Consider the following 27,006-nt stretch of genomic DNA (forward strand, 5'->3'; position numbering starts at 1 on the left):
CTCCTTGCTCCGATGACACTATAATTTCTTCGAATTGAAAACACAATACGACTATGAAATATGTATGCTAGTTGTTCCCTACATTCTCTTTGTAATCATTTTGAGACCCATTTAAGCTCAAAACTGTTTCTCACACCCAATAACCAAGAGTGAATTGTTTTCTCATTTCTATATTTATGCGTTTTAAAACCAAATATTTTCTTGTTTTTTCTCCTCCCTCTACAAAACTGCTCTCGTTTGTGGAGACAGATTGGAAATTTTCATTTATTAGTACTGTCTGAGCTGACGCCTCTTCAAATACTTCACCACCCAATATTAACATTGTGAGATCCTCCATATGTCTCAATTTATCATTGGGAAACCTGCATAACAGCTTTTCCTCACCTTTACATTGATATACAATACTTTTCGCTGTGGATTCTTGTGTAGTCATGACTAGCTCGTTTATATGTTTGCTTTGTTCTTTTGGTTCTGTTCTTTCTCCATTTTCCCCAAGCCTTGCTTTTAACTATCTCACATTTTTGTTAAACCAACTTTGTTTCCTATTCTTTTTCCACGTTATAAATGTAAAGATAAAACCCCATTTCCTCATAGTTCCAGTGGTATTCATGAATTACTCCCAGTCTGCTACTTTAAAGAACTTTTTAGGCCTGATAAGTCTATCTTACTAAAACAAAGTCTGCCTTACTAAAACAGAGTCTACTTTGCCTGTGTGATACGTTCTTTGACTCTGTTTTCCTATCTACCAACGGAAATTCCCTCATCATATGTTAACTTTTTCCTAAAGGACAAAACTATTTCAAAAAGCCTATGATAACTGGTTCATTAGGATGTAGATAATCCAAACTCGCGGAAGTGTCATACCGCTTTATTCGAGTCACCCCCCTTTACATATTGGGTCATTTTGCTCTTCAGCGTTACGTTTAACAAGTCTTTACCCCAGAAATTTACCTTATCACTTGCTTTCCATTTCTCATAATTGATCTCATTGCAACTCAAGTTTCCTACAGAACTCTATCGTTAATTGCTCCACATTTTCGTTTATGTTTTATTGTCCTTTCTTTTTCTTAATAAGGGAGTTGAGTCTAGCAGTATTTCTCGGTATTCAGCTTCATTCCAACGACTTGTCTTCTGCGAGTACTGTAGCTGTGCATGGAAGGTGGTTTCCAGTGTAATGTGATACCCTCACTTCGAAGTTCAATGTAGGGTAATTAACTCCACCCATATCTACACATAATTGTAGTTAGACATTTTGAAACTAGGTTGTAATATGCCAATTTGTAAAATCAGACTCGTTTTCTTTTTTTCATATAATGAGACGAGGAAGGAGGATCTCCGTGTAAGTGAAGCGACCTCCTGTGGATGTACCGTGTCTTGTTGCATTTACTTTTGAGCCGGGCATTGGTCAAGAAAGAGGGATGACCTGCAATCATCCAGAAGGAGGTAAGATGAGAAGGAAACAAGGGTGGAAGATGGGAGTTGAATGGGTGGGAGCAGTTGCGTGCCTTGACTACCTACATCTCTTATAAAGGGGAAGAAGCCCTTAATGTATATATATACGAGTAGAAAGACAGTAAATCCTTTCTCGTTCTAGGGACCTTGGGAGTGACAAACACTTGTATAAATGTTGGAATAAAAACAAGCTATTAAAAATATAATCATCTCGTATTGAAATATTTGTAGATATTACATATCTGGTATGAGAAGCTATGCTCATTTACAGCTCACCACTACAAAACTGTACATTATGATATTTGGATTAGAACTTCTCTTCGGGGAGCCCGAATTCAGCGTTCTTGGAGTAATGGAAAGAGGATTCTTGGCAAGGGATGGCAGCGAACTCCTCAACACATGTCAGTTTCTCCTGGTCGAAGACTCGGCCCTCGCCGCACATGAAGCTGTACTGGTGGGTTTCGATGCGGCCGTCGGAGAACAGGTAAGGGTTGCACACGTGGAAGACGCGGCAATCGTTACGTTCGTCGGCGTAGTAGCCGTAGGGGCGGTCTGCGCACTGGAAGGACGTGTCGATCTGGCCCATGAGGAGAGAAGCTCCTGAAGGAAGGTTCAGAGGCTCGAAATCACCCTCCAAGAACTGAGCACCCTCAGCCTGACGGAAGAGGTTCTGCTGATTGGAGAACTCTTGTCGGCGGTCCTGTGCAAAGTCGTTGAACCTGAACTGGGTGTTCTGGTTATCCTGCTGCAATTGCCTTTGGCTGTCTAGAGAAAATTGTCTCTCCTGATTATTCTGGAATCCAACTTGACGGAAGTTTTGCGCTTGGTTGTTTTCTTGGAAGTTATTGTTGAATTGGTTCCCTTGGAAATCCCTCCTCTCTTGCCTGAAGTCTCCTGAGCTTGCCAAAAGGACGGCTGGTGATGAGACTTGTCGGACTTGTTGGAACTGTTGTCCCATCACGAGGGAAATTCCCATCACTGGAAAACATTTTCATTCTCAACTTAGTTTATATGGAGATGCTCATCCTTAAGTGCGCATATGAATATGTGTTAATGTGTGTGTGTGTGTGTGTGTGTGTATGTGTGTGTGTGTGTGCGCGCGTATATGTGTGGGTGTGTGCGTTTGTGTGGGTGTACTTTATTTAAAGATATATATATATATGTATCATAGAAGAGTATTGTAAAAGCACCGTACTGAATTCATAAATCCATATACTTTACAGTTTAACTGAAGTGAGTTCTTCGCCTGATTGTATTCCAACTTATTGAACCAAATCTAAAAGTGAATATGACGTCGACTGTACCTAAGAGAGCGCCTTTCATGATGATAGTCGGTTGCTTGCTGAGGAAGTACTGTTGCTGCAGACCTGGGCTCTGGTTTATATACCACTGGTTTGACTAAGGTAGGTGAAACCTGAGATTCTCTTGGCCACTGATTTTACTATTCCTTGTGATCACACACGGGTCATGACTCGTTTTTACTATATATAAACATGAAAGTCTTCTTCAATTATAACGCTGTCATCTGTTTGTTAATTTAAAACGCAGACAAGAGAGTTTTTGGTACGTGTCAAGATGGGCTAAATGAAAATGAAAGAAGCAAACAAAATAACCAATTGAAAAATAACGCAGCATACTACGTAGGTTATTCTAATCTTAACCTTTTAGCATCGCTTCCATTCCCATCGCTACTATGAGAGCTCTTTTTTTCTCATTAACTAAGAAATTGGCGAAATTATTTCCATCTTCTATAAGATTAAATCTACATCATGGCAGTTTCAAGCCCTTATTTCTTGTCTTATTGATAATTCACTAGTCAACAAAATGAAACTTTTTTTAATCATCAGAGTTGCAAACTAACTTTTTTGTGTTAATTTTTTATGCTGATTAAGAATCTGAAGTCCGTTTTTCCCTATCAGGTCACATTTAAATGTTACAGATACCTGTTATTTTAAAGTACAGGGAATGTAAAGCATATCTATAAGGTATATTGAATACAAGATATGACACTTCCATGGCATTTTATTGTACAAAATCAAAACTGTTTTGCACAAAACAAAGTTAGAATGTACTCTAAAGGATTACCACTTAAATTTTTTGAGATTTGGAATTTCTTTGGTGTTTTTTCTGAGGGTCATCCCTGTATAACATCCAGCAGTAGTCAGCTAACATTCCTGCATTCCAAAATCCTTGATACCGTTGTTCCATTGATGCAATATCTTGATGGAAGCGTTCCCCTCGCTCATCAGATACTGCCCCAAGGTTTTCTGGAAAAAAAGTCCAGGTGTGAATCAAGAAAATGTACTTTCAGTGACATCCGACAGCCCATTGCAGCATAGGAGTCTAGAAGACATTTCACGCCATTTCTAAACTCTGGAGATTTCTTGTTGCCTAGGAAGTTTTCACAGAGCCATTTGAAAGATTCCCATCCAGTGTTGTGAGGAAGTTGTTGTCCTTCAGGAGTTCCTTTATCTGCAGACCTACAAATACGCCTTCCTTCAGTTTTACCTCAGTGATTTTTGTAAACTTAGCCTTCACGTATTCAAAACTTTCAGAGTTTTTCCTGGCAAGTGTCTTCACGAATTGTTTCATGAGGCCAAGCTTTATGTGAAGAGGGGGAAGGAGAACATTTTCTGGGTTTACAAGTGGCTTACCCCCGGTTCATATGATTTTCGCAGGGGCCACTCTGATTGCATCCTGAATTGAGTTTGGTGATAGTGATGGTGATGATGATGATGATGATGATGAAGATGGCTGGACACCTGAAGCAAAAAGAAAAATTTTGAAGGTTCAATAGATGATCAGCGAAATATTTTTAAATATTTTGTGAAAAATGCTCAACTCAGCTATCTAAAATCATAACGATGAACATGAAATTACATAATGTACACAATTGGTTATGAAATGCCAATCAGAACTTGCCTGTATAAGACGATTACATGTAGCGATGATCCTGATCGGCGTTATATGCCTCTCTTATCTCATCAGAAAAATTGTGCCTGATAGAAGGAAACCGATTACATTTTCGAAATCAGCGGACAAAACTACATATTAAACACCACATAAAATCCCTGATGAAAAATTGCTGTTGACCAGTGTATTTAGAGGGAAATATTTTCAATTCTGGGTCTCCAATTTTACAGATTTTTTTTATAACTTATTGCTGATAGTTGGCATCAATATGCCTGCCTGATGTACCCTTTTAAAACCACTTGTGTCTTTTATTAGATTTAGTGACAATATAAACAAAATTTGGACGGGCTAATGATTTTCATATCCAGTTAATGAGAGCTGAACTTTTTAAATCAACACATCAACTTATTACATAAGTTATATATGACGATTACACTATCCTTATCATTTTAGTGCGCTGGTTTAATCTGAAGCGTGCTAGTCTCACATTTGCTTTGTTGTGGGTTCAAATCCCGCACTTCTCTCCAATATCCAGCAGTGATTGTTACTTGTTTCAGCAATCTCCTCCTCTCTTCCTCTCTTATGTTCCATATTCCTGCCACATACAGTGCTATCGGAACAATGACTCCTCCATACAATCTCTCTTAACATCCATTCCCAAATGTCTATTTCTCATTACACTTTTTAATCCCCCAGGGCATGTACTCGCTTCCCTCAATCTACATTCAACCTCCCCCTTCACTCCTCCCTTTCCCGCAACATTTGCCCCCAAGTATCTAAAACTATCCACTTCCTCCAGACTCTCTCCCTTAATACCCACTTCCAGTCTGCTGCCATTTTCTCCCTTTGTACATCTCATCACCTTACTGTTACCCACATTTAGCTCCAACTCCCTTCTTTCACACACTTTCCCAAACACTGTCACTAACTTCCTCAATCCCTCCTCTGATCCTGCTACAAGCGCAGTGTCGTCAGCAAACAACTGGCTTATCTCCCAATTTTCTCCATTTTCTTTAACCATCTCCAATTCCCGACCCACTACCCTTGCATTTACCTCTCGCACCACTCCATTCATATGTACATTGAACAGTCAAGGCGACATGACACATACCTGACGAAGTCCCATCTTTACCTCAAACCGCTAACGTTCTGATTCCATCACAAGATCTACTACTCTCGTAAAAACTCTTGACTACTCTGAAAAGCTTTCCTCCTATCCCATATATGAGTATCTGCAATACCTCTCACTGTGCCTTTCTGTCTACCTTGTCATAACCCTTTTCCAAATCAATAAAGGCCCAAAAAGATATCCTTACCTTTTCATAAAGCATTCTCACATATCTGTCTTACTACAAAAATCTGATCCACACAACCCCTATCTGTCCTAAATCCAGACTCTTCCTCACCAATTGCTCTATCTATTCTTCTCCTAATCCTCTCAATCAAGACCCTCCCATAAGCCTTCCCAACTACGCTTAACAAAATGATCCCTCAGAAACTACTACACTCACACTTGTTCCCTTTTCCCACAAAAAGCAGCTACACTTTTACTTACAAGTAACACTTCATCTCGCACCAAAGGACCCACTTGCACTAACGATAGTATATAAAGTTTCCTGGCTCCTAGAGGATTGTTCGCTTCTCAACTGTTACGTTGGCCAAACGAGATTGGTATTATCGAGAACAATACTACCACTTGTCGAGTGGAGGTCCCAAACTTCACCTGGAAAGACAATATACATATCACTTCAAAACAATTAGAAGACACCACCATTATTCTCGTTAAAGAATCAGAAAGGTCTAGAGTTTTCTTTCTAGAAGTATTTTTCATAAGACTTGCAACCTTCTGTCAACAGGCAAGTGGAAGCCCCAGACATACTCCCCAGCATCAAGCCCCTCCCTAGGACTTGTACCCCTCTCAACTATATTAACACATCTTCCAATTACACCGACATCCAAGTTCCTCTCTGGCGTTCCGCCAGAGCAATGGAGTGGACACTAGGACTTCATCGGACACTCTGGTCGCGACGGACAAGTGAACCCTAGGTGACATTTGGCCCACAGTGATAGACAAATTCCCCTGTCATCTCACACTTGTCATGTGACCTACCCCTGCGTCTTATGTTGTGACCTTCTATGTATATTATGTCTTACTCTCTATACCTATTATATTGAAAACGATACTTGCATTTAGCAAAATGTCTGTATATTTTTCATCAATAGTTCCTAATATTTACTGTAAATCCATTATTCCGTCTCTCCATTGACCAAAAATGAACGTTGCATTTAATATGTCATTACTACAGGAAATTACATTATCACTTGTTCCCCAATTCTCCTAATTGATTTCATTGCTATTAAAGTCTCCCACAGGACTGTATTGTTAATTGCTCTATATTTTCTTTTTTCTCTCCCTTTTCCTTTCTCTTTCTTAATAAGGGAGTTGTGCCCAGCAGTATTTCTCGGTATTCAGCTTCATTCCAACGACTTGTCCTATGCAAGTCCTGTAGCTGTGCATGGAAGGTTGTTTCCAGCACAATGTGGTGCCTCACTTGTAATTTCAACGCAGGGTAATTAACTCCACCCACACCTTCACAAAATTATAGTTACATATTTTCGAAACTAGGCTGTAATATGCCAGATTGTGAAATCCGTCTTATTTTCTTTTCTTTTTTTACATAACGAGACGAGGAGAGAGGGTCACCGTGTAAGTGAAGCGACCCTGCTGTTGATGGGCCGTTTCTTGCTGCATTTACTTTGACCCGGGCATCGGGTAGGAGACAGAGATGGCCTGCAATCGTCCAGGAAGAGGTAAGATGAAAATGAAACAAGGGTGGTGGGTGGATGGGAGTTGAATGGGTGGGAGCAGTTGCGTGCCTTGACTACCTACATCTCTTATAAAGAGGAAGAAGCCCTTAATGTATATATAAAGTTAGATGATAAATCCCGTCATATTCTAGTGACTTTGGGGGCGGCAAACACTTGTATGAATGTTGGAATAAAACATGCTATTAGAAATATAATTATCTTGTATTGAAATATTTGTAGATATTACATATCTGTTATGAGAAACTATACTCATTTACAGTTCACCGTTACAAAATTGTACATTATGATATTTGGATTAGAACTTCTCTTCGGGGAGCCCGAATTCAGCGTTCTTGGAGTAATGGAAGGAGGATTCTTGACAAGGGATGGCAGCGAACTCCTCCACACATGTCAACTTCTCCTGGTCGAAGACTCGGCCCTCACCGCACATGAAGCTGTACTGGTGGGTTTCGATGCGGCCGTCGGAGAAAAGGTAAGGGTTGCACACGTGGAACACGCGGCACTCGTTGCGTTCGTCGGCGTAGTAGCCGTAGGGGCGGTCTGCGCACTGGAAGGACGTGTCGATCTGGCCCATGAGGAGAGAAGCTCCTGAAGGAAGGTTCAGAGGCTCGAAATCACCCTCCAAGAACTGAGCACCCTCAGCCTGACGGAAGAGGTTCTGTTGGTTGGAGAACTCTTGTCGGCGATCCTGTGCAAAGTCGTTGGACCTGAACTGGGTGTTCTGGTTCTCCTGCTGGAATTGCCTCTGACTATCTAGGGAAAATCGGCTCTCCTGATTATTCTGGAATCCATTTTGACGGAAAAGTTGTGCTTGGTTGTTTTCTTGGAAGTTATTGTTGAATTGGTTCCCTTGGAAATCCCTCCTTCCTTGCCGGAAGTCTCCTGAGCTTGCCAAAAGGACGGCTGGTGATGAGACTTGTCGGACTTGTTGGAACTGTTGTCCCATCACGAGGGAAATTCCCATCACTGGAAAACATTTACATTCTCAACTTAGTTTAAAGTGCGTATATGAATACGTGTTAATGTGTGTGTGTGTGTGTGTGTGTGTGTGTGTGTGTGTGTGTGTGTGTGTGTGTGTGTGTGTGTGTGTGTGTGTGTGTGTGTGTGTGTGTGTGTGTGTTTGTGTGTGTGTGTGTGTGAGCGTGTGTGTGTGTGTGTGTGTGTGTGTGTGTGTGTGTGTGTGTGTGTGTGTGTGTGTGTGTGTGTGTGTGTGTGTGTGTGTGTGCTTGTGTGCGTGTGTGCGTGTGTGCTAGTGTGTGTGCGTATGTGTGGGTGTGTGGGTGTGCGCGTTTGTGTGGGTGTGCTTTCTTTAAAGAAATATTGGTAATATATATATGTATCATGGAAGGGTATTGTAAAAGCACCGTCTTGAATTCATGAATCCATATACTTTATAGTTTAACTGATGTGAGTTCTTCGCCTGATTGTATTCCAACTTATTGAACCAAATCTTAAAGTGAATATGACGTCGACTGTACCTAAGAGAGCGCCTTTCATGATGATAGTCGGTTGCTTGCTGAGGAAGTACTGTTGCTGCAGACCTGGGCTCTGGTTTATATGCCACTGGTTTGACTAAGGTAGGTGAAACCTGATATTCTCATGGCCACTGATTTTACTATTCCTTGTGATCACACACGGGCCATGACTCGTTTTTACTATATATAAACATGAAAGTCTTCTTCAATTATAACGCTGTCATCTGTTTGTTAATTTAAAACGCAGGCAAGAGAGTTTTTGGTACGTGTCAAGACGGGCTAAATGAAAATGAAAGAAGCAAACAAAATAACCAATTGAAAAATAACGCAGCATACTACGTAGGTTATTTTAATCTTAACCTTTTAGCTGCGCTTCCATTCCCATCGCTACTATGTGAGCTCTTTTCTTTTTTTCATTAACTAAGCAATTGGCGAAATTATTTCCATCTTCTATAAGATTAAATCTACATCATGGCAGTTTCAAGCCCTTATTTCTTGTCTCATCGATAATTAGAGGGAAATATTTTCAATTCTGGGTCTCCAATTTTACAGATTTTTTTTATAACTTATTGCTGATAGTTGGCATCAGTATGGCTGATCCCTGATGTACCCTTTTAAAACCACTTGTGTCTTTTATTAGATTTAGTGACAATATAGACAAAATGTGGACGGGCTAATGATTTACATATCCACTTAATGAGAGCTGAACTTTTCAAATCAACACATCAACTTATTACATAAGTTAAAAATGACGATTACACTATCCTTATCATTTTAGTGCGCTGGTGGTTTAATCTGAAGCGTGCTAGTCTCACATTTGCTTTGTTGTGGGTTCAAATCCCGCACTTCTCTCCAATTTCCAGCAGTGATTGTTACTTGTTCCAACAATCTCCTCCTCTCTTCCTCTCTTATGTTCCATATTCCTGCCACATACAGTGCTATCGGAACAATGACTCCTTCATACAATCTCTCTTAGCATCCATTCCCAAATGTCTATTTCTCATTACACTTTTTAATCCCCCAGGGCATGTACTCGCTTCCCTCAATCTACATTCAACCTAACCCTTCACTCCTCCCTTTCCCGCAACATTTGCCCCCAAGTATCTAAAACTATCCACTTCCGCCAGTCTCTCTCCCTTAATACCCACTTCCAGTCCGCTGCCATTTTCTCCCTTTGTACATCTCATCACCTTACTGTTACCCACATTTAGCTCCAACTCCCTTCTTTCACACACTTTCCCAAACACTGTCACTAACTTCCTCAATCCCTCCTCTGATCCTGCTACAAGCGCAGTGTCGTCAGCAAACAACTGGCTTATCTCCCAATTTTCTCCATTTTCTTTAACCATCTCCAATTCCCGACCCACTACCCTTGCATTTACCTCTCGCACCACTCCATTCATATGTACATTGAACAGTCAAGGCGACATGACACATACCTGACGAAGTCCCATCTTTACCTCAAACCGCTAACGTTCTGATTCCATCACAAGATCTGCTACTCTCGTAAAAACTCTTGACTACTCTGAAAAGCTTTCCTCCTATCCCATATATGAGTATCTGCAATACCTCTCACTATGCCTTCCTGTCTACCTTGTCATAACCCTTTTCCAAATCCATAAAGGCCCAAAAAGATATCCTTACCTTTTAATAAAGCATTCTCACATATCTGTCTTACTACAAAAATCTGATCCACGCAACCCATATCTGTCTTAAATCCACACTGTTCCTCACCAATTGCTCCCTCTATTCTTCTCCTAATCCTCTCAATCAAGACCCTCCCATAAGCCTTCCCAACTACGCTTAACAAAATGATCCCTCAGAAACTACTACACTCACACTTGTCCCCTTTTCCCACAAAAAGCAGCTACACTTTTACTTACAAGTAACACTTCATCTCGCACCAAAGGGCCCACTTGCACTAACGATAGTATATAAAGTTTCCTGGCTCCTAGAGGATTGTTCGCTTCTCAACTGTTACGTTGGCCAAACGAGATTGGTATTATCGAGAACAATACTACCACTTGTCGAGTGGAGGTCCCAAACTACACCTCCTGGAAAGACAATATACATATCACTTCAAAACAATTAGAAGACACCACCATTATTCTCGTTAAAGAATCAGAAAGGTCTAGAGTTTTCTTTCTAGAAGTATTTTTCATAAGACTTGCAACCTTCTGTCAACAGGCAAGTGGAAGCCCCAGACATACTCCCCAGCATCAAGCCCCTCCCTAGGACTTGTACCCCTCTCAACTATATTAACACATCTTCCAATTACACCGACATCCAAGTTCCTCTCTGGCGTTCCGCCAGAGCAATGGAGTGGACACTAGGACTTCATCGGACACTCTGGTCGCGACGGACAAGTGAACCCTAGGTGACATTTGGCCCACAGTGATAGACAAATTCCCCTGTCATCTCACACTTGTCATGTGACCTACCCCTGCGTCTTATGTTGTGACCTTCTATGTATATTATGTCTTACTCTCTATACCTATTATATTGAAAACGATACTTGCATTTAGCAAAATGTCTGTATATTTTTCATCAATAGTTCCTAATATTTACTGTAAATCCATTATTCCGTCTCTCCATTGACCAAAAATGAACGTTGCATTTAATATGTCATTACTACAGGAAATTACATTATCACTTGTTCCCCAATTCTCCTAATTGATTTCATTGCTATTAAAGTCTCCCACAGGACTGTATTGTTAATTGCTCTATATTTTCTTTTTTCTCTCCCTTTTCCTTTCTCTTTCTTAATAAGGGAGTTGTGCCCAGCAGTATTTCTCGGTATTCAGCTTCATTCCAACGACTTGTCTTATGCAAGTCCTGTAGCTGCGCATGGAAGTTTGTTTCCAGCACATTGTGGTACCTCACTTGTAATTTCAACGCAGGGTAATACTCCACCCACACCTTCACAAAATTATAGTTACATATTTTCGAAACTAGGCTGTAATATGCCAGATTGTGAAATCCGTCTTATTTTATTTTTTTGCATATAATGAGACGAGGACGGAGGGTCGCCGTGTAAGTGAAGCGACCCTGCTGTTGATGGGCCGTTTCTTGCTGCATTTACTTTGACCCGGGCATCGGGTAGGAGACAGAGATGGCCTGCATTCGTCCAGGAAGAGGTAAGATGAAAATGAAACAAGGGTGGTGGGTGGATGGGAGTTGAATGGGTGGGAGCAGTTGCGTGCCTTGACTACCTACATCTCTTATAAAGAGGAAGAAGCCCTTAATGTATATATAAAGTTAGATGATAAATCCCGTCATATTCTAGTGACTTTGGGGGCGGCAAACACTTGTATGAATGTTGGAATAAAACATGCTATTAGAAATATAATTATCTTGTATTGAAATATTTGTAGATATTACATATCTGTTATGAGAAACTATACTCATTTACAGTTCACCGTTACAAAATTGTACATTATGATATTTGGATTAGAACTTCTCTTCGGGGAGCCCGAATTCAGCGTTCTTGGAGTAATGGAAGGAGGATTCTTGACAAGGGATGGCAGCGAACTCCTCCACACATGTCAACTTCTCCTGGTCGAAGACTCGGCCCTCGCCGCACATGAAGCTGTACTGGTGGGTTTCGATGCGGCCGTCGGAGAAAAGGTAAGGGTTGCACACGTGGAACACGCGGCACTCGTTGCGTTCGTCGGCGTAGTAGCCGTAGGGACGGTCGGCGCACTGGAAGGACGTGTCGATCTGGCCCATGAGGAGAGAAGCTCCTGAAGGAAGGTTCAGAGGCTCGAAATCACCCTCCAAGAACTGAGCACCGTCAGCCTGACGGAAGAGGTCCTGTTGGTTGGAGAACTCTTGTCGGCGATCCTGTGCAAAGTCGTTGGAGCTGAACTGGGTGTTCTGGTTCTCCTGCTGGAATTGCCTCTGACTAGCTAGGGAAAATCGGCTCTCCTGATTATTTTGGAATCCATTTTGACGGAAAAGTTGTGCTTGGTTGTTTTCTTGGAAGTTATTGTTGAATTGGTTCCCTTGGAAATCCCTCCTTCCTTGCCGGAAGTCTCCTGAGCTTGCCAAAAGGACGGCTGGTGATGAGACTTGTCGGACTTGCTGGAACTGTTGTCCCATCACGAGGGAAATTCCCATCACTGGAAAACATTTACATTCTCAACTTAGTTTAAATGTAGATGCTCATCCTTAAGTGCGTATATGAATACGTGTTAAAGTGTGTGTGTGTGTGTGTGTGTGTGTGTGTGTGTGTGTGTGTGTGTGTGTGTGTGTGTGTGTGTGTGTGTGTGTGTGTGTGTGTGCGTGTGTGTGTGTGTGTGTGCGTGTGTGTGTGTGTGTGTGCGTGCGTGTGTGTGTGTGTGTGTGTGTGTGTGTGTGTGTGTGTGTGTGTGTGTGTGTGCGTGTGTGTGTGCTTGTGTGCGTGTGTGCGTGTGTGCTAGTGTGTGTGCGTATGTGTGGGTGTGTGGGTGTGTGGGTGTGCGCGTTTGTGTGGGTGTGCGCGTTTGTGTGGGTGTGCTTTCTTTAAAGAAATATTGGTAAAATATATATGTATCATGGAAGGGTATTGTAAAAGCACCGTCTTGAATTCATGAATCCATATACTTTATAGTTTAACTGATGTGAGTTCTTCGCCTGATTGTATTCCAGCTTATTGAACCAAATCTTTAAGTGAATATGACGTCGACTGTACCTAAGAGAGCGCCTTTCATGATGATAGTCGGTTGCTTGCTGAGGAAGTACTGTTGCTGCAGACCTGGGCTCTGGTTTATATGCCACTGGTTTGACTAAGGTAGGTGAAACCTGATATTCTCATGGCCACTGATTTTACTATTCCTTGTGATCACACACGGGCCATGACTCGTTTTTACTATATATAAACATGAAAGTCTTCTTCAATTATAACGCTGTCATCTGTTTGTTAATCTAAAACGCAGGCAAGAGAGTTTTTGGTACGTGTCAAGATGGGCTAAATGAAAATGAAAGAAGCAAACAAAATAACCAATTGAAAAATAACGCAGCATACTACGTAGGTTATTTTAATCTTAACCTTTTAGCTGCGCTTCCATTCCCATCGCTACTATGTGAGCTCTTTTTTTTTCATTAACTAAGCAATTGGCGAAATTATTTCCATCTTCTTTGAGATTATATCTACATCATGGCAGTTTCAAGCCCTTATTTCTTGTCTCATCGATATTTAGAGGGAAGTATTTTCAATTTTGGGTCTCCAATTTTACAGATTTTTTTTATAATTTATTGCTGATAGTTGGCATCAGCATGGCTGATCCCTGATGTACCCTTTTAAAACCACTTGTGTCTTTTATTAGATTTAGTGACAATATACACAAAATTTGGACGGGCTAATGATTTTCATATCCAGTTAATGAGAGCTGAACTTTGCAAATCAACACATCAACTTATTACACAAGTTAAATATGACGATTACACTATCCTTATCATTTTAGTGCGCTGGTGGTTTAATCTGAAGCGTGCTAGTCTCACATTTGCTTTGTTGTGGGTTCAAATCCCGCACTTCTCTCCAATATCCAGCAGTGATTGTTACTTGTTCCAACAATCTCCTCCTCTCTTATGTTCCATATTCCTGCCCCATACAGTGCTATCGGAACAATGACTCCTTCATACAATCTCTCTTAGCATCCATTCCCAAATGTCTATTTCTCATTACACTTTTTAATCCCCCAGGGCATGTACTCGCTTCCCTCAATCTACATTCTACCTCCCCCTTCACTCCTCCCTTTCCCGCAACATTTGCCCCCAAGTATCTAAAACTATTCACTTCCTCCAGACTCTCTCCCTTAATACTCACTTCCAGTCCGCTGCCATTTTCTCCCTTTGTACATCTCATCACCTTACTGTTACCCACATTTAGCTCCAACTCCCCTCTTTCACACACTTTCCCAAACACTGTCACTAACTTCCTCAATCCCTCCTCTGATCCTGCTACAAGCGCAGTGTCGTCAGCAAACAACTGGCTTATCTCCCAATTTTCTCCATTTTCTTTAACCATCTCCAATTCCCGACCCACTACCCTTGCATTTACCTCTCGCACCACTCCATTCATATGTACATTGAACAGTCAAGGCGACATGACACATACCTGACGAAGTCCCATCTTTACCTCAAACCGCTAACGCTCTGATTCCATCACAAGATCTACTACTCTCGTAAAAACTCTTGACTACTCTGAAAAGCTTTCCTCCTATCCCATATATGAGTATCTGCAATACCTCTCACTGTGCCTTCCTGTCTACCCCGTCATAACCCTTTTCCAAATCCATAAAGGCCTAAAAAGATATCCTTACCTTTTAATAAAGCATTCTCACATATCTGTCTTACTACAAAAATCTGATCCACGCAACCCATATCTGTCTTAAATCCACACTGTTCCTCACCAATTGCTCCCTCTATTCTTCTCCTAATCCTCTCAATCAAGACCCTCCCATAAGCCTTCCCAACTACGCTTAACAAAATGATCCCTCAGAAACTACTACACTCACACTTGTCCCCTTTTCCCACAAAAAGCAGCTAAACTTTTACTTACAAGTAACACTTCATCTCGCACCAAAGGGCCCACTTGCACTAACGATAGTATATAAAGTTTCCTGGCTCCTAGAGGATTGTTCGCTTCTCGACTGTTACGTTGGCCAAACGAGATTGGTATTATCGAGAACAATACTACCACTTGTCGAGTGGAGGTCCCAAACTACACCTCCTGGAAAGACAATATACATATCACTTCAAAACAATTAGAAGACACCACCATTATTCTCGTTAAAGAATCAGAAAGGTCTAGAGTTTTCTTTCTAGAAGTATTTTTCATAAGACTTGCAACCTTCTATCAACAGGCAAGTGGAAGCCCCTACCATACTCCCCAGCATGAAGCCCCTCCCTAGGACTTGTAGCCCTCTCAACTATATTAACACATCTTCCAATTACACCGACACCCAAGTTCCTCTCTGGCGTTTCGCCAGAGCAATGGAGCGGACACTAGGACTTCATCGGACACTCTGGTCGCGACGGACAAGTGAACCCTAGGTGACATTTGGCCCACAGTGATAGACAAATTCCCCTGTCATCTCACACTTGTCATGTGACCTACCCCTGCGTCTTATGTTGTGACCTTCTATGTATATTATGTCTTACTCTCTATACCTATTATATTGAAAACGATACTTGCATTTAGCAAAATGTCTGTATATTTTTCATCAATAGTTCCTAATATTTACTGTAAATCCATTATTCCGTCTCTCCATTGACCAAAAATGAACGTTGCATTTAATATGTCATTACTACAGGAAATTACATTATCACTTGTTCCCCAGTTCTCCTAATTGATTTCATTGCTATTAAAGTCTCCCACAGGACTGTATTGTTAATTGCTCTATATTTTCTTTTTTCTCTCCCTTTTCCTTTCTCTTTCTTAATAAGGGAGTTGTGCCCAGCAGTATTTCTCGGTATTCAGCTTCATTCCAACGACTTGTCCTATGCAAGTCCTGTAGCTGTGCATGGAAGGTTGTTTCCAGCACAATGTGGTGCCTCACTTGTAATTTCAACGCAGGGTAATTAACTCCACCCACACCTTCACAAAATTATAGTTACATATTTTCGAAACTAGGCTGTAATATGCCAGATTGTGAAATCCGTCTTATTTTCTTTTCTTTTTTTACATAATGAGACGAGGAGAGAGGGTCACCGTGTAAGTGAAGCGACCCTGCTGTTGATGGGCCGTTTCTTGCTGCATTTACTTTGACCCGGGCATCGGGTAGGAGACAGAGATGGCCTGCATTCGTCCAGGAAGAGGTAAGATGAAAATGAAACAAGGGTGGTGGGTGGATGGGAGTTGAATGGGTGGGAGCAGTTGCGTGCCTTGACTACCTACATCTCTTATAAAGAGGAAGAAGCCCTTAATGTATATATAAAGTTAGATGATAAATCCCGTCATATTCTAGTGACTTTGGGGGCGGCAAACACTTGTATGAATGTTGGAATAAAACATGCTATTAGAAATATAATTATCTTGTATTGAAATATTTGTAGATATTACATATCTGTTATGAGAAACTATACTCATTTACAGTTCACCGTTACAAAATTGTACATTATGATATTTGGATTAGAACTTCTCTTCGGGGAGCCCGAATTCAGCGTTCTTGGAGTAATGGAAGGAGGATTCTTGACAAGGGATGGCAGCGAACTCCTCCACACATGTCAACTTCTCCTGGTCGAAGACTCGGCCCTCACCGCACATGAAGCTGTACTGGTGGGTTTCGATGCGGCCGTCGGAGAAAAGGTAAGGGTTGCACACGTGGAACACGCGGCACTCGTTACGTTCGTCGGCGTAGTAGCCGTAGGGGCGGTCGGCGCACTGGAAGGACGTGTCGATCTGGCCCATGAGGAGAGAAGCTCCTGAAGGAAGGTTCAGAGGCTCGAAATCACCCTCCAAGAACTGAGCACCCTCAGCCTGACGGAAGAGGTTCTGTTGGTTGGAGAACTCTTGTCGGCGATCCTGTGCAAAGTCGTTGGACCTGAACTGGGTGTTCTGGTTCTCCTGCTGGAATTGCCTCTGACTATCTAGGGAAAATCGGCTCTCCTGATTATTCTGGAATCCATTTTGACGGAAAAGTTGTGCTTGGTTGTTTTCTTGGAAGTTATTGTTGAATTGGTTCCCTTGGAAATCCCTCCTTCCTTGCCGGAAGTCTCCTGAGCTTGCCAAAAGGACGGCTGGTGATGAGACTTGTCGGACTTGTTGGAACTGTTGTCCCATCACGAGGGAAATTCCCATCACTGGAAAACATTTACATTCTCAACTTAGTTTAAATGTAGATGCTCATCCTTAAGTGCGTATATGAATACGTGTTAATGTGTGTGTGTGTGTGTGTGTGTGTGTGTGTGTGTGTGTGTGTGTGTGTGTGTGTGTGTGTGTGTGTGTGTGTGTGTGTGTGTGTGTGTGTGCGTGCGTGCGTGTGTGTGTGTGTGTGAGTGTGTGTGTGTGTGTGTGTGTGTGTGTGTGTGTGTGTGCGTGCGTGTGTGCGTGTGTGTGTGTGTGTGTGCTAGTGTGTGTGCGTGTGTGCGTGTGTGCTAGTGTGTGTGCGTATGTGTGGGTGTGTGGGTGTGTGGGTGTGCGCGTTTGTGTGGGTGTGCTTTCTTTAAAGAAATATTGGTAAAATATATATGTATCATGGAAGGGTATTGTAAAAGCACCGTCTTGAATTCATGAATCCATATACTTTATAGTTTAACTGATGTGAGTTCTTCGCCTGATTGTATTCCAGCTTATTGAACCAAATTTTTAAGTGAATATGACGTCGACTGTACCTAAGAGAGCGCCTTTCATGATGATAGTCGGTTGCCTGCTGAGGAAGTGCTGTTGCTGCAGACCTGGGCTCTAGTTTATATGCCACTGGTTTGACTAAGGTAGGTGAAACCTGATATTCTCATGGCCACTGATTTTACTATTCCTTGTGATCACATACGGGTCATGACTCGTTTTTACTATATATAAACATGAAAGTCTTCTTCAATTATAACGCTGTCATCTGTTTGTTAATCTAAAACGCAGGCAAGAGAGTTTTTGGTACGTGTCAAGATGGGCTAAATGAAAATGAAAGAAGCAAACAAAATAACCAATTGAAAAATAACGCACCATACTACGTAGGTTATTTTAATCTTAACCTTTTAGCTGAGCTTCCATTCCCATCGCTACTATGAGAGCTCTTTTTTTTTCATTAACTAAGCAATTGGCGAAATTATTTCCATCTTCTATAAGATTAAATCTACATCATGGCAGTTTCAAGCCCTTATTTCTTGTCTCATCGATATTTAGAGGGAAATATTTTCAATTCTGGGTCTCCAATTTTACAGATTTTTTTTATAACTTATTGCTGATAGTTGGCATCAGTATGGCTGATCCCTGATGTACCCTTTTAAAACCACTTGTGTCTTTTATTAGATTTAGTGACAATATAAACAAAATGTGGACGGGCTAATGATTTTCATATCCACTTAATGAGAGCTGAACTTTTCAAATCAACACATCAAGTTATTACATACGTTAAATATGACGATTACACTATCCTTATCATTTTAGTGCGCTGGTGGTTTAATCTGAAGCGTGCTAGTCTCACATTTGCTTTGTTGTGGGTTCAAATCCCGCACTTCTCTCCAATATCCAGCAGTGCTTGTTACTTGTTCCAGCAATCTCATCCTCTCTTCCTCTCTTATGTTCCATATTCCTGCCACATACAGTGCTATCGGAACAATGACTCCTCCATACAATCTCTCTTAACATCCATTCCCAAATGTCTATTTCTCATTACACTTTTTAATCCCCCAGGGCATGTACTCGCTTCTCTCAATCTACATTCTACCTCCCCCTTCACTCCTCCCTTTCCCGCAACATTTGCCCCCAAGTATCTAAAACTATCCACTTCCTCCAGACTCTCTCCCTTAATACCCACTTCCAGACCGCTGCCATTTTCTCCCTTTGTACATCTCATCACATTACTGTTACCCACATTTAGCTCCAACTCCCTTCTTTCACACACTTTCCCAAACACTGTCACTAACTTCCTCAATCCCTCCTCTGATCCTGCTACAAGCGCAGTGTCGTCAGCAAACAACTGGCTTATCTCCCAATTTTCTCCATTTTCTTTAACCATCTCCAATTCCCGACCCACTACCCTTGCATTTACCTCTCGCACCACTCCATTCATATGTACATTGAACAGTCAAGGCGACATGACACATACCTGACGAAGTCCCATCTTTACCTCAAACCGCTAACGCTCTGATTCCATCACAAGATCTACTACTCTCGTAAAAACTCTTGACTACTCTGAAAAGCTTTCCTCCTATCCCATATATGAGTATCTGCAATACCTCTCACTGTGCCTTCCTGTCTACCCCGTCATAACCCTTTTCCAAATCCATAAAGGCCCAAAAAGATATCCTTACCTTTTCACATAGCATTCTCACATATCTGTCTTACTACAAAAATCTGATCCACGCAACCCCTACCTGTCCAAAATCCACACTGTTCCTCACCAATTGCTCCCTCTGTTCTTCTCCTAATCCTCTCAATCTATACCCTCCCATAAGCCTTCCCAACTACGCTTAACAAAATGATCCCTCAGAAACTACTACACTCACACTTGTCCCCTTTTCCCACAAAAAGCAGCTACACTTTTACTTACAAGTAACACTTCATCTCGCACCAAAGGCCCACTTGCACTAACGATAGTATATAAAGTTTCCTGCCTCCTAGAGGACTGTTCGCTTCTCGACTGTTACGTTGGCCAAACGAGATTGGTATTATCGAAAACAATACTTTACCACTTGTCGAGTGGAGGTCCCAAACTATACCTGGAAAGACAATATATATATCACTTCAAAACAATTAGAAGACTCCACCATCATTCTTGTTAAAAAATCAGAGGTCTAGAGTTTTCTTTCTAGAAGCACTTTTCATAAAACTTGCAGCCTTCTGTCAACAGGCAAGTGAAGCCCCAGACATTTATTTATTTCATTTATTATTATCTATATTATATTTTATTTATCTATTTATTTATCATTATTATATTTTTTTCGCATCCGACCTATTTATGGACCAAAAGGTCTCCTGTCGGCATGCTCCGCCTTTGTAATACCTTTGTAATATTCCCCAGCATCAAGCCCCTCCCTAGGACTTGTACCCCTCTCAACTATATTAACACATCTTCCAATTACACCGACACCCAAGTTCCTCTCTGGCGTTCCGCCAGAGCAATGGAGTGGACACTTGGACTTCATCGGACACTCTGGTCGCGACGGACAAGTGAACCCTAGGTGACATTTGGCCCACAGTGATAGACAAATTCCCCTGTCATCTCACACTTGTCATGTGACCTACCCCTGCGTTTTATGTTGTGACCTTCTATGTATATTATGTCTTACTCCTCTATACCTATTATATTGAAAACGATACTTGCATTTAGCAAAATGTCTGTATATTTTTTCATCAATAGTTCCTAATATTTACTGTAAATCTATTATTCCGTCTCTCCATTGACCAAAAATGAGCGTTGCATTTAATATGTCATTACTACAGGAAATTACATTATCACTTGTTCCCCAGTTCTCCTAATTGATTTCATTGCTATTAAAGTCTCCTACAGGACTATATTGTTAATTGCTCTATATTTTCTTTTTTTCTCTCCCTTTTCCTTTCTCTTTCTTAATAAGGGAGTTGTGCCCAGCAGTATTTCTCGGTATTCAGCTTCATTCCAACTACTTGTCTTATGCAAGTCCTGTAGCTGCGCATGGAAGTTTGTTTCCAGCACATTGTGGTACCTCACTTGTAATTTCAACGCAGGGTAATTAACTCCACCCACACCTTCACAAAATTATAGTTACATATTTTCGAAACTAGGCTGTAATATGCCAGATTGTGAAATCCGTCTTATTTTCTTTTCTTTTTTTTTTTTGCATATAATGAGACGAGGACGGAGGGTCGCCGTTTAATTGAAGCGGCCCTGCTGTTGATGGGCCGTTTCTTTCTGCATTTACTTTGACCCGGGCATCGGGTAGGAGACAGGGATGGCCTGCATTCGTCCAGGAAGAGGTAAGATGAAACAAGGGTGGTGGGTGGATGGGAGTTGAATGGGTGGGAGCAGTTGCGTGCCTTGACTACCTACATCTATTATATATAGGAAGAAGCCCTTAATGTATATATAAAGTTAGATAATAAATCCCGTCATATTCTAGTGACTTTGGGGGGCGGCAAACACTTGTATGAATGTTAGAATAAAACATGTTATTAGAAATATAATTATCTTCTATTGATATACTTGTAGATATTACATATCTGATGTGAGAAACTATTCTCGTTTACAATTCACCATTACAAAATTGTACATTAATTATGTTATTTGGATTAGAACTTCTCTTCGGGGAGCCCGAATTCAGCGTTCTTGGAGTAATGGAAGGAGGATTCTTGACAAGGGATGGCAGCGAACTCCTCTACACATGTCAACTTCTCCTGGTCGAAGACTCGGCCCTCACCGCACATGAAGCTGTACTGGTGGGTTTCGATGCGGCCGTCGGAGAAGAGGTAAGGGTTGCACACGTGGAACACGCGGCACTCGTTGCGTTCGTCGGCGTAGTAGCCGTAGGGGCGGTCGGCGCACTGGAAGGACGTGTCGATCTGGCCCATGAGTAGAGAAGCTCCTGAGGGAAGGTTCAGAGGCTCGAAATTACCCTCCAGGAACTGAGTACCCTCAGCCTGACGGAAGAGGTTCTGCTGATTGGAGAACTCTTGTCGGTGATCCTGTGCAAAGTCGTTCAACCTGAACTGGGAGTTCTGGTTCTCCTGCTGGAATTGTCTTTGGCTGTCTAGAGAAAATCGGCTCTCCTGATTATTCTGGAATCCAGTTTGACGGAAGTTTTGCGCTTGGGTGTTTTCTTGGAAGTTATTGTTGAATTGGTTCCCTTGGAAATCCCTCCTCTCTTGCCGGAAGTCTCCTGAGCTTGCCAAAAGGACGGCTGGTGATGAGACTTGTCGGACTTGTTGGAACTGTTGTCCCATCACGAGGGAAATTCCCATCACTGGAAAACATTACAGATTTAATTTTCTTTCTCAACTGAGTTTATATGTAGATGGCCATCCTTATGTGCGTATATGTGTGTGCGCATTTGTATGTGTGTGTGTGTGTGTGTGTGTGTGTGTGTGTGTGTGTGTGTGTGTGTGTGTGTGTGTGTGTGTGTGTGTGTGTGTGTGTGTGTGTGTGTTTGCCGATTTGTGTGTGTGTGTGTGTGTGTGTGTGTGTGTGTGTGTGCGTGCGTGTCTGTGTGTGTTTGTGCGTGCGTGTCTGTGTGTGTGTGTGTGTGTGTGTGTGTGTGTGTGTGTGTGTGTGTGTGTGTGTGTGTGTGTGTGTGTGTGTGTGTGTGTGTGTGTGTGTGTGTGTGTGTGTGTGTGGAGGTATGCGTGAGTAAGAACGTATAAGTATGTGTGTGGGGGGGTGCGCGTTTGTGTGGGTGTGTGCGTTTGTGTGAGTTTGTTCTCTTTAAATCACATTATATATCATGGAAGAATATTGTAAAAGCACCATGCTGGATTCATGAATGTATATACTTTAACTACAGTTTAATTAAAGTGAGTTCTTCGCCTGGTTGTATTCCAGCTTATTGAACCAAGTCTTAAAGTGAATATGACGTAGACTGTACCTAAGAGAGCGCCTTTCATGATGATAGTTGGTTGCTTGCTGAGGAAGAGCTGTTGCTGCTGACCTGGACTCTGGCTTATATACCACTGGTTTGACTAAGGCAGGTGAAACCTGATATTCTCTTGGCCACAGATTTTACTATTCCTTGTGATCACGCACGGGTCATGACTTTTATTTTGTTTGTTGATTTAAAATGTAGGCAGGAGATCTTTCGGTACGTGTCAAGATGGGCTACGAAAATTGAAAATAAAAGAAGCAAAGAAAATAACCAATTGAAAAATAAAGTAGAATACTACGTAGGTGATTTTAATCCTCGACTAAGCGATTAGCGAAACTATTTCCATCCTCTATAAGATTAAGTCTAGAGGGAAATGTTTTCAATATTGTGTCTCCTATGTAAGATTTTTTTTTTTTTTCTTGGTATAACTTATCATTGATGTTCGACATCAGTGTGCTTGATCCCCGATGTACCCTTTCGAAACCATTAGTGCCTTTTATCAAATTTAGTGACAATGTGGACAAGATGTGGACACCCTGCACTTTGAGATAATGAAGTTCATTTGCCATTTCATCGACTATGTGAACAATTTGTTAAGATCATCCTGCAGAGTCTCGGTGTAGTCTCCTGACCTAATTACTCGTAGGCGTCCTATTTTAGTGTCGTCCACAAACTTACTAACATCACTATTAATCCAATTGTCCAAGTCGTTTATGTACATAATGAACAATAAGGGACCCAAAACCGAACCCTGGGGTACCCCACTAGAAACACTCCCCCACCTGGATTTTACACCATCTACGGCGACCCGCTCTTTTCGGTCACTGATCCAAGCTCTAATTCATTCTAACACTTTCTTCCTATGCCATGGGCTTTGATTCTATTTAGTAGTCTCTGGTGGGGCGCCTTGTCGAATATTTTGCTAAAGCCAAGGTAAATAACATAATAACTATCATTGTTATCTGACGCCTTATGCATTTTAATGTAAAAGGATAGAATATTAGTCACACATGACTTACTGTTGGAGAAATCATGATGTGTGTCACCAATCAAATTATGTCTCTCGATGTGTTCTCTGAGTCTATTAACTATTATTCATTCAAATATTTTACCTATAACTGGTGCCAAACTGATTGGCCTGTAGTTGCATATGGAAGATTTATCTCCTTTTTTTAAACAGGAACGTTTACCTGCTCCCAAGCAATAGGCACAAAACCAGCGTCTACCGACTTATCAAATATCTATGTTAATTGGTCGCAGAATTCAAATTTACACTCTTTAAGCACTCTGGGAAACTTTCGTCTGGCCCCGGGGATTTTGTAGATTTAAGTCTTTCAATCTGCTTGACTACTTCTACCTTACTAACGCTGATATTAGTCTACTTTTTTCATCCCCACTGAAAATCGGATCGCAGTCAGGTACCTCATCTAACCTCTCCTTATTAAACACAGAGAGAAAACATTTGTTAAATGCCTCACTCATTTTCTTTGATTCTATCATAACATTTTCGTCATTTTGAATTTGTCCTATCCTTTATTTTTTTAAGGGAGGAAAAAAGCCCTTTAGGTTGGATCTCGCTTGTCTGATAACCTTAATTTTATATTTATGTTTTGCTGTGCGCGTATTCTTTTTAACCGGTCTTGCTATATTGTTATATTTGTATCTAAGGCGTGTTTCTTCGTTTTTTTATTCATACGTAAAGTCCTCTTTTCATTCCGATCTCATGTTTCAGCGTGTCCGTCATCCATTTGGGAGTATCACTATTCTTCCATATTGACTTGAGGGGAATAGATTTATCTTGTGTATTTAGAATTAAATCTGTTAGGCTAAAATACATTTCATCCAAATCGCTTACCGACTGTTGACCCCGCGCCCGAAAGTGACCTGACCCAAGGTACGCATACCCTCCATGACCCTACACCTGACCGCGTTAATGACGTCCGGGCTGACTATGTATTTGACCCCGTCACAGCCCCCTGGGTCGGTCCCGTAAGTGATCAAATGTCTTATATGGTCTCTCATCTTGTTCGGTATTTGAACGTTATTCGTTCTTTTTAATTCTTCCCAAATATTAAATCTTATTTCTTGATGATCGCTAGAACCTACACCATCTTCCATTTTTTTTATTACTCGTTAGGTGCTCTTTACTAGTTAGAAGTAAGTCCAGAGTATTCTCTCCCTCGTAGGATTGGTAATCATTTGTTCTAGGAAATTATCCTGATCTACTCAAATTTCCCAGTCAATGTTTCTATAATTAGAATATCCTATGATCACGTTTCTGTACTTCATGAATAAGGGGATCAGTCTGTTCAATGCTGAGGTTACGAGGCCTATATAGGACGCCAATAATAAGTTTCTTATTCTTGCCTTTAATCTCCACCCAAATAGATTCCATATCATCCTCCACCCTAATCGAATTCTTGATGATACAGTTTATTGTTGTTGTTGTTTTTAACTAAAAGTGCTACTCTTACCCCCACTCCTGCCAACCCTGTCCATATGAAAAAACTTATATATTTCTATCTCGATTTCTGGAAGGAAATGTCTATCAGCCATATTGATCCAGGATTCAGTAATAGTTATAATATTAAACCTCTCTACGCACGCTTTATCTCGAAGTAAATCAATTTTATTTATTACGCTTCTGCTGTTTGTAAATTTTTAGTTTATCCCCCCTCCACCTGATTTGGCGATTCTTTACACAGTCCCTCACTGAGCTGTTGCTATTGCCTAAACTAAATTCTGATACTCCCCCCCCCTCCCCGACTCCCACGTAATTTACCCGAAAAAACCCTGCAGAATGTCTACTTCTCGCTCAAGGGATTCAGCAAGGACCCGAAATCTTCTGAGCGACAAGTGCACCCCGTCTCTTCTCTATAGATGATTATCGTAAAAGCGATCCCAGTTGTCGACAAATGCCCATCCATTGGCCTTACAATATTTTGCCAGCCTAAAATTCATTACAGTAGCCCTGGAATGCCACATGCCTCCAACGCTACACCTCGCAAGGATTTCACATAAAACAGAAACCCCTCCCTTATTCCTAATCTTACCTAGCGCATCCCGGAACCGCGCAAACAATTTCTCACTCCCTAACTTACCTATATCATTCCCCCAAGCACTCAAGGAAACTATAGGTTTCGCACCTTCCCCGACTATACACTCTTCAATCTTCAAGTGTCTGTCGGAGCGGACAGCTTGACAGCTAAACCCTAGGTGACATTTGGCCCACAGTGATAGACAAATTCCCCCGTCATCTCACACTTATCATGTGACCTACCCCCGAGTCTTATGTTATGACCTTCCCCAAGGCTTTCTTTCTATGTATATTATGTCATTTACTCCCTACATCTGTTACATTGAAAATGATAACTGCATTTAGCAAAACGTCTATATACTTTTCCTCTTCAATATTTCCTAATATTTACTGTCAAGCTATTATTGTCTTTCCTTTGACCAAAATCAACGTTGTATTTAACATGTCATTACTCGAGGAATGTACATTATCACTTGCTTCCCATTTCTCCTAATTGGTTTCATTGCAGTTAAAGTCCCCCACAGGACTATATTGTTAATTGCTCTATGATTTATTTTGCTTTTCTCTCTCCTTTCCTTTCTTTTTCTGAATAAGGGAGTTGTGTCCAGCAGCATTTCTCTACATTCAGCTTCATTCCAACGACTTGTCCTATGCGAATACTGTAGCTGTTCATGGAAGGTTGTTTCCAGCGCGATGGGGTACCCTCACTTCTAAGTTCAAGGCAGGGAAATTAACTCCACCCACACCAAATAATAGTTATTTTCGAACCTAGGTTGTAATATACTGATTGTGAAATCCGTCTCATTCTTTTATTCACATAATGTGACGAGGAGGGAGGATTGCCGTGTAATTGAAGCAGCCTTGATGTAAATGTACTGCGTCTTGCTGCATTTGCTTAGACCCGGGCATCGGCTAGGAGACAGGGATGTCCTGCATTCATCCAGGAAGAGGTAAGATGAGAGGGAAACAGGGGTAGTGGGTGGATGAGAGTTGAATGGCTGGGAGCAGTTGCGTGCCTTGACTACCTACCTCTCTTATAAAGGGGTAGAAGACCTTTGTGTATATTTATAGAGAGTAAATCCCTTCACGTTCTAGTAACCTTGG

The 27,006-nt window shown here is 41.4% G+C and overlaps 5 protein-coding genes across 5 annotated transcripts; all 5 read right to left on the reverse strand.

The window, feature by feature from the left end:
* Nucleotides 1–1,680: 1,680 nt before the first annotated feature.
* On the reverse strand, nucleotides 1,681–2,789 carry LOC143021732 (uncharacterized). The gene is made up of 2 exons (XM_076179418.1): nucleotides 2,757–2,789; nucleotides 1,681–2,430 (listed from the first exon to the last, which is right to left on the reverse strand). The coding sequence occupies exons 1-2, from the start codon at nucleotides 2,773–2,775 to the stop codon at nucleotides 1,760–1,762; spliced, it is 690 nt and encodes a 229-aa protein (XP_076035533.1). The 5' UTR covers nucleotides 2,776–2,789; the 3' UTR covers nucleotides 1,681–1,759.
* Nucleotides 2,790–7,376: 4,587 nt separating this feature from the next.
* LOC143021438 (uncharacterized) lies at nucleotides 7,377–8,707 on the reverse strand. The gene is made up of 2 exons (XM_076178902.1): nucleotides 8,673–8,707; nucleotides 7,377–8,160 (listed from the first exon to the last, which is right to left on the reverse strand). The coding sequence occupies exons 1-2, from the start codon at nucleotides 8,689–8,691 to the stop codon at nucleotides 7,490–7,492; spliced, it is 690 nt and encodes a 229-aa protein (XP_076035017.1). The 5' UTR covers nucleotides 8,692–8,707; the 3' UTR covers nucleotides 7,377–7,489.
* Nucleotides 8,708–12,007: 3,300 nt separating this feature from the next.
* Nucleotides 12,008–13,374, reverse strand: LOC143021678 (uncharacterized). The gene is made up of 2 exons (XM_076179298.1): nucleotides 13,342–13,374; nucleotides 12,008–12,790 (listed from the first exon to the last, which is right to left on the reverse strand). The coding sequence occupies exons 1-2, from the start codon at nucleotides 13,358–13,360 to the stop codon at nucleotides 12,120–12,122; spliced, it is 690 nt and encodes a 229-aa protein (XP_076035413.1). The 5' UTR covers nucleotides 13,361–13,374; the 3' UTR covers nucleotides 12,008–12,119.
* Nucleotides 13,375–16,669: 3,295 nt separating this feature from the next.
* Nucleotides 16,670–18,015, reverse strand: LOC143021437 (uncharacterized). Its single transcript, XM_076178901.1, has 2 exons — nucleotides 17,985–18,015; nucleotides 16,670–17,453 (listed from the first exon to the last, which is right to left on the reverse strand). The coding sequence occupies exons 1-2, from the start codon at nucleotides 18,001–18,003 to the stop codon at nucleotides 16,783–16,785; spliced, it is 690 nt and encodes a 229-aa protein (XP_076035016.1). The 5' UTR covers nucleotides 18,004–18,015; the 3' UTR covers nucleotides 16,670–16,782.
* A 3,453-nt stretch (nucleotides 18,016–21,468) lies between these two features.
* LOC143021422 (uncharacterized) lies at nucleotides 21,469–22,903 on the reverse strand. Its single transcript, XM_076178868.1, has 2 exons — nucleotides 22,869–22,903; nucleotides 21,469–22,250 (listed from the first exon to the last, which is right to left on the reverse strand). Exons 1-2 carry the CDS (start codon nucleotides 22,885–22,887, stop codon nucleotides 21,580–21,582), a joined length of 690 nt encoding a protein of 229 aa, XP_076034983.1. The 5' UTR covers nucleotides 22,888–22,903; the 3' UTR covers nucleotides 21,469–21,579.
* Between the last annotated feature and the right edge of the window lie 4,103 nt (nucleotides 22,904–27,006).

The sequence above is a fragment of the Oratosquilla oratoria genome, chromosome 42 (genome assembly GCF_046742065.1).
Source record: "Oratosquilla oratoria isolate Oo_2021 chromosome 42, ASM4674206v1, whole genome shotgun sequence".
Taxonomy (NCBI): Eukaryota; Metazoa; Arthropoda; class Malacostraca; order Stomatopoda; family Squillidae; genus Oratosquilla; species Oratosquilla oratoria.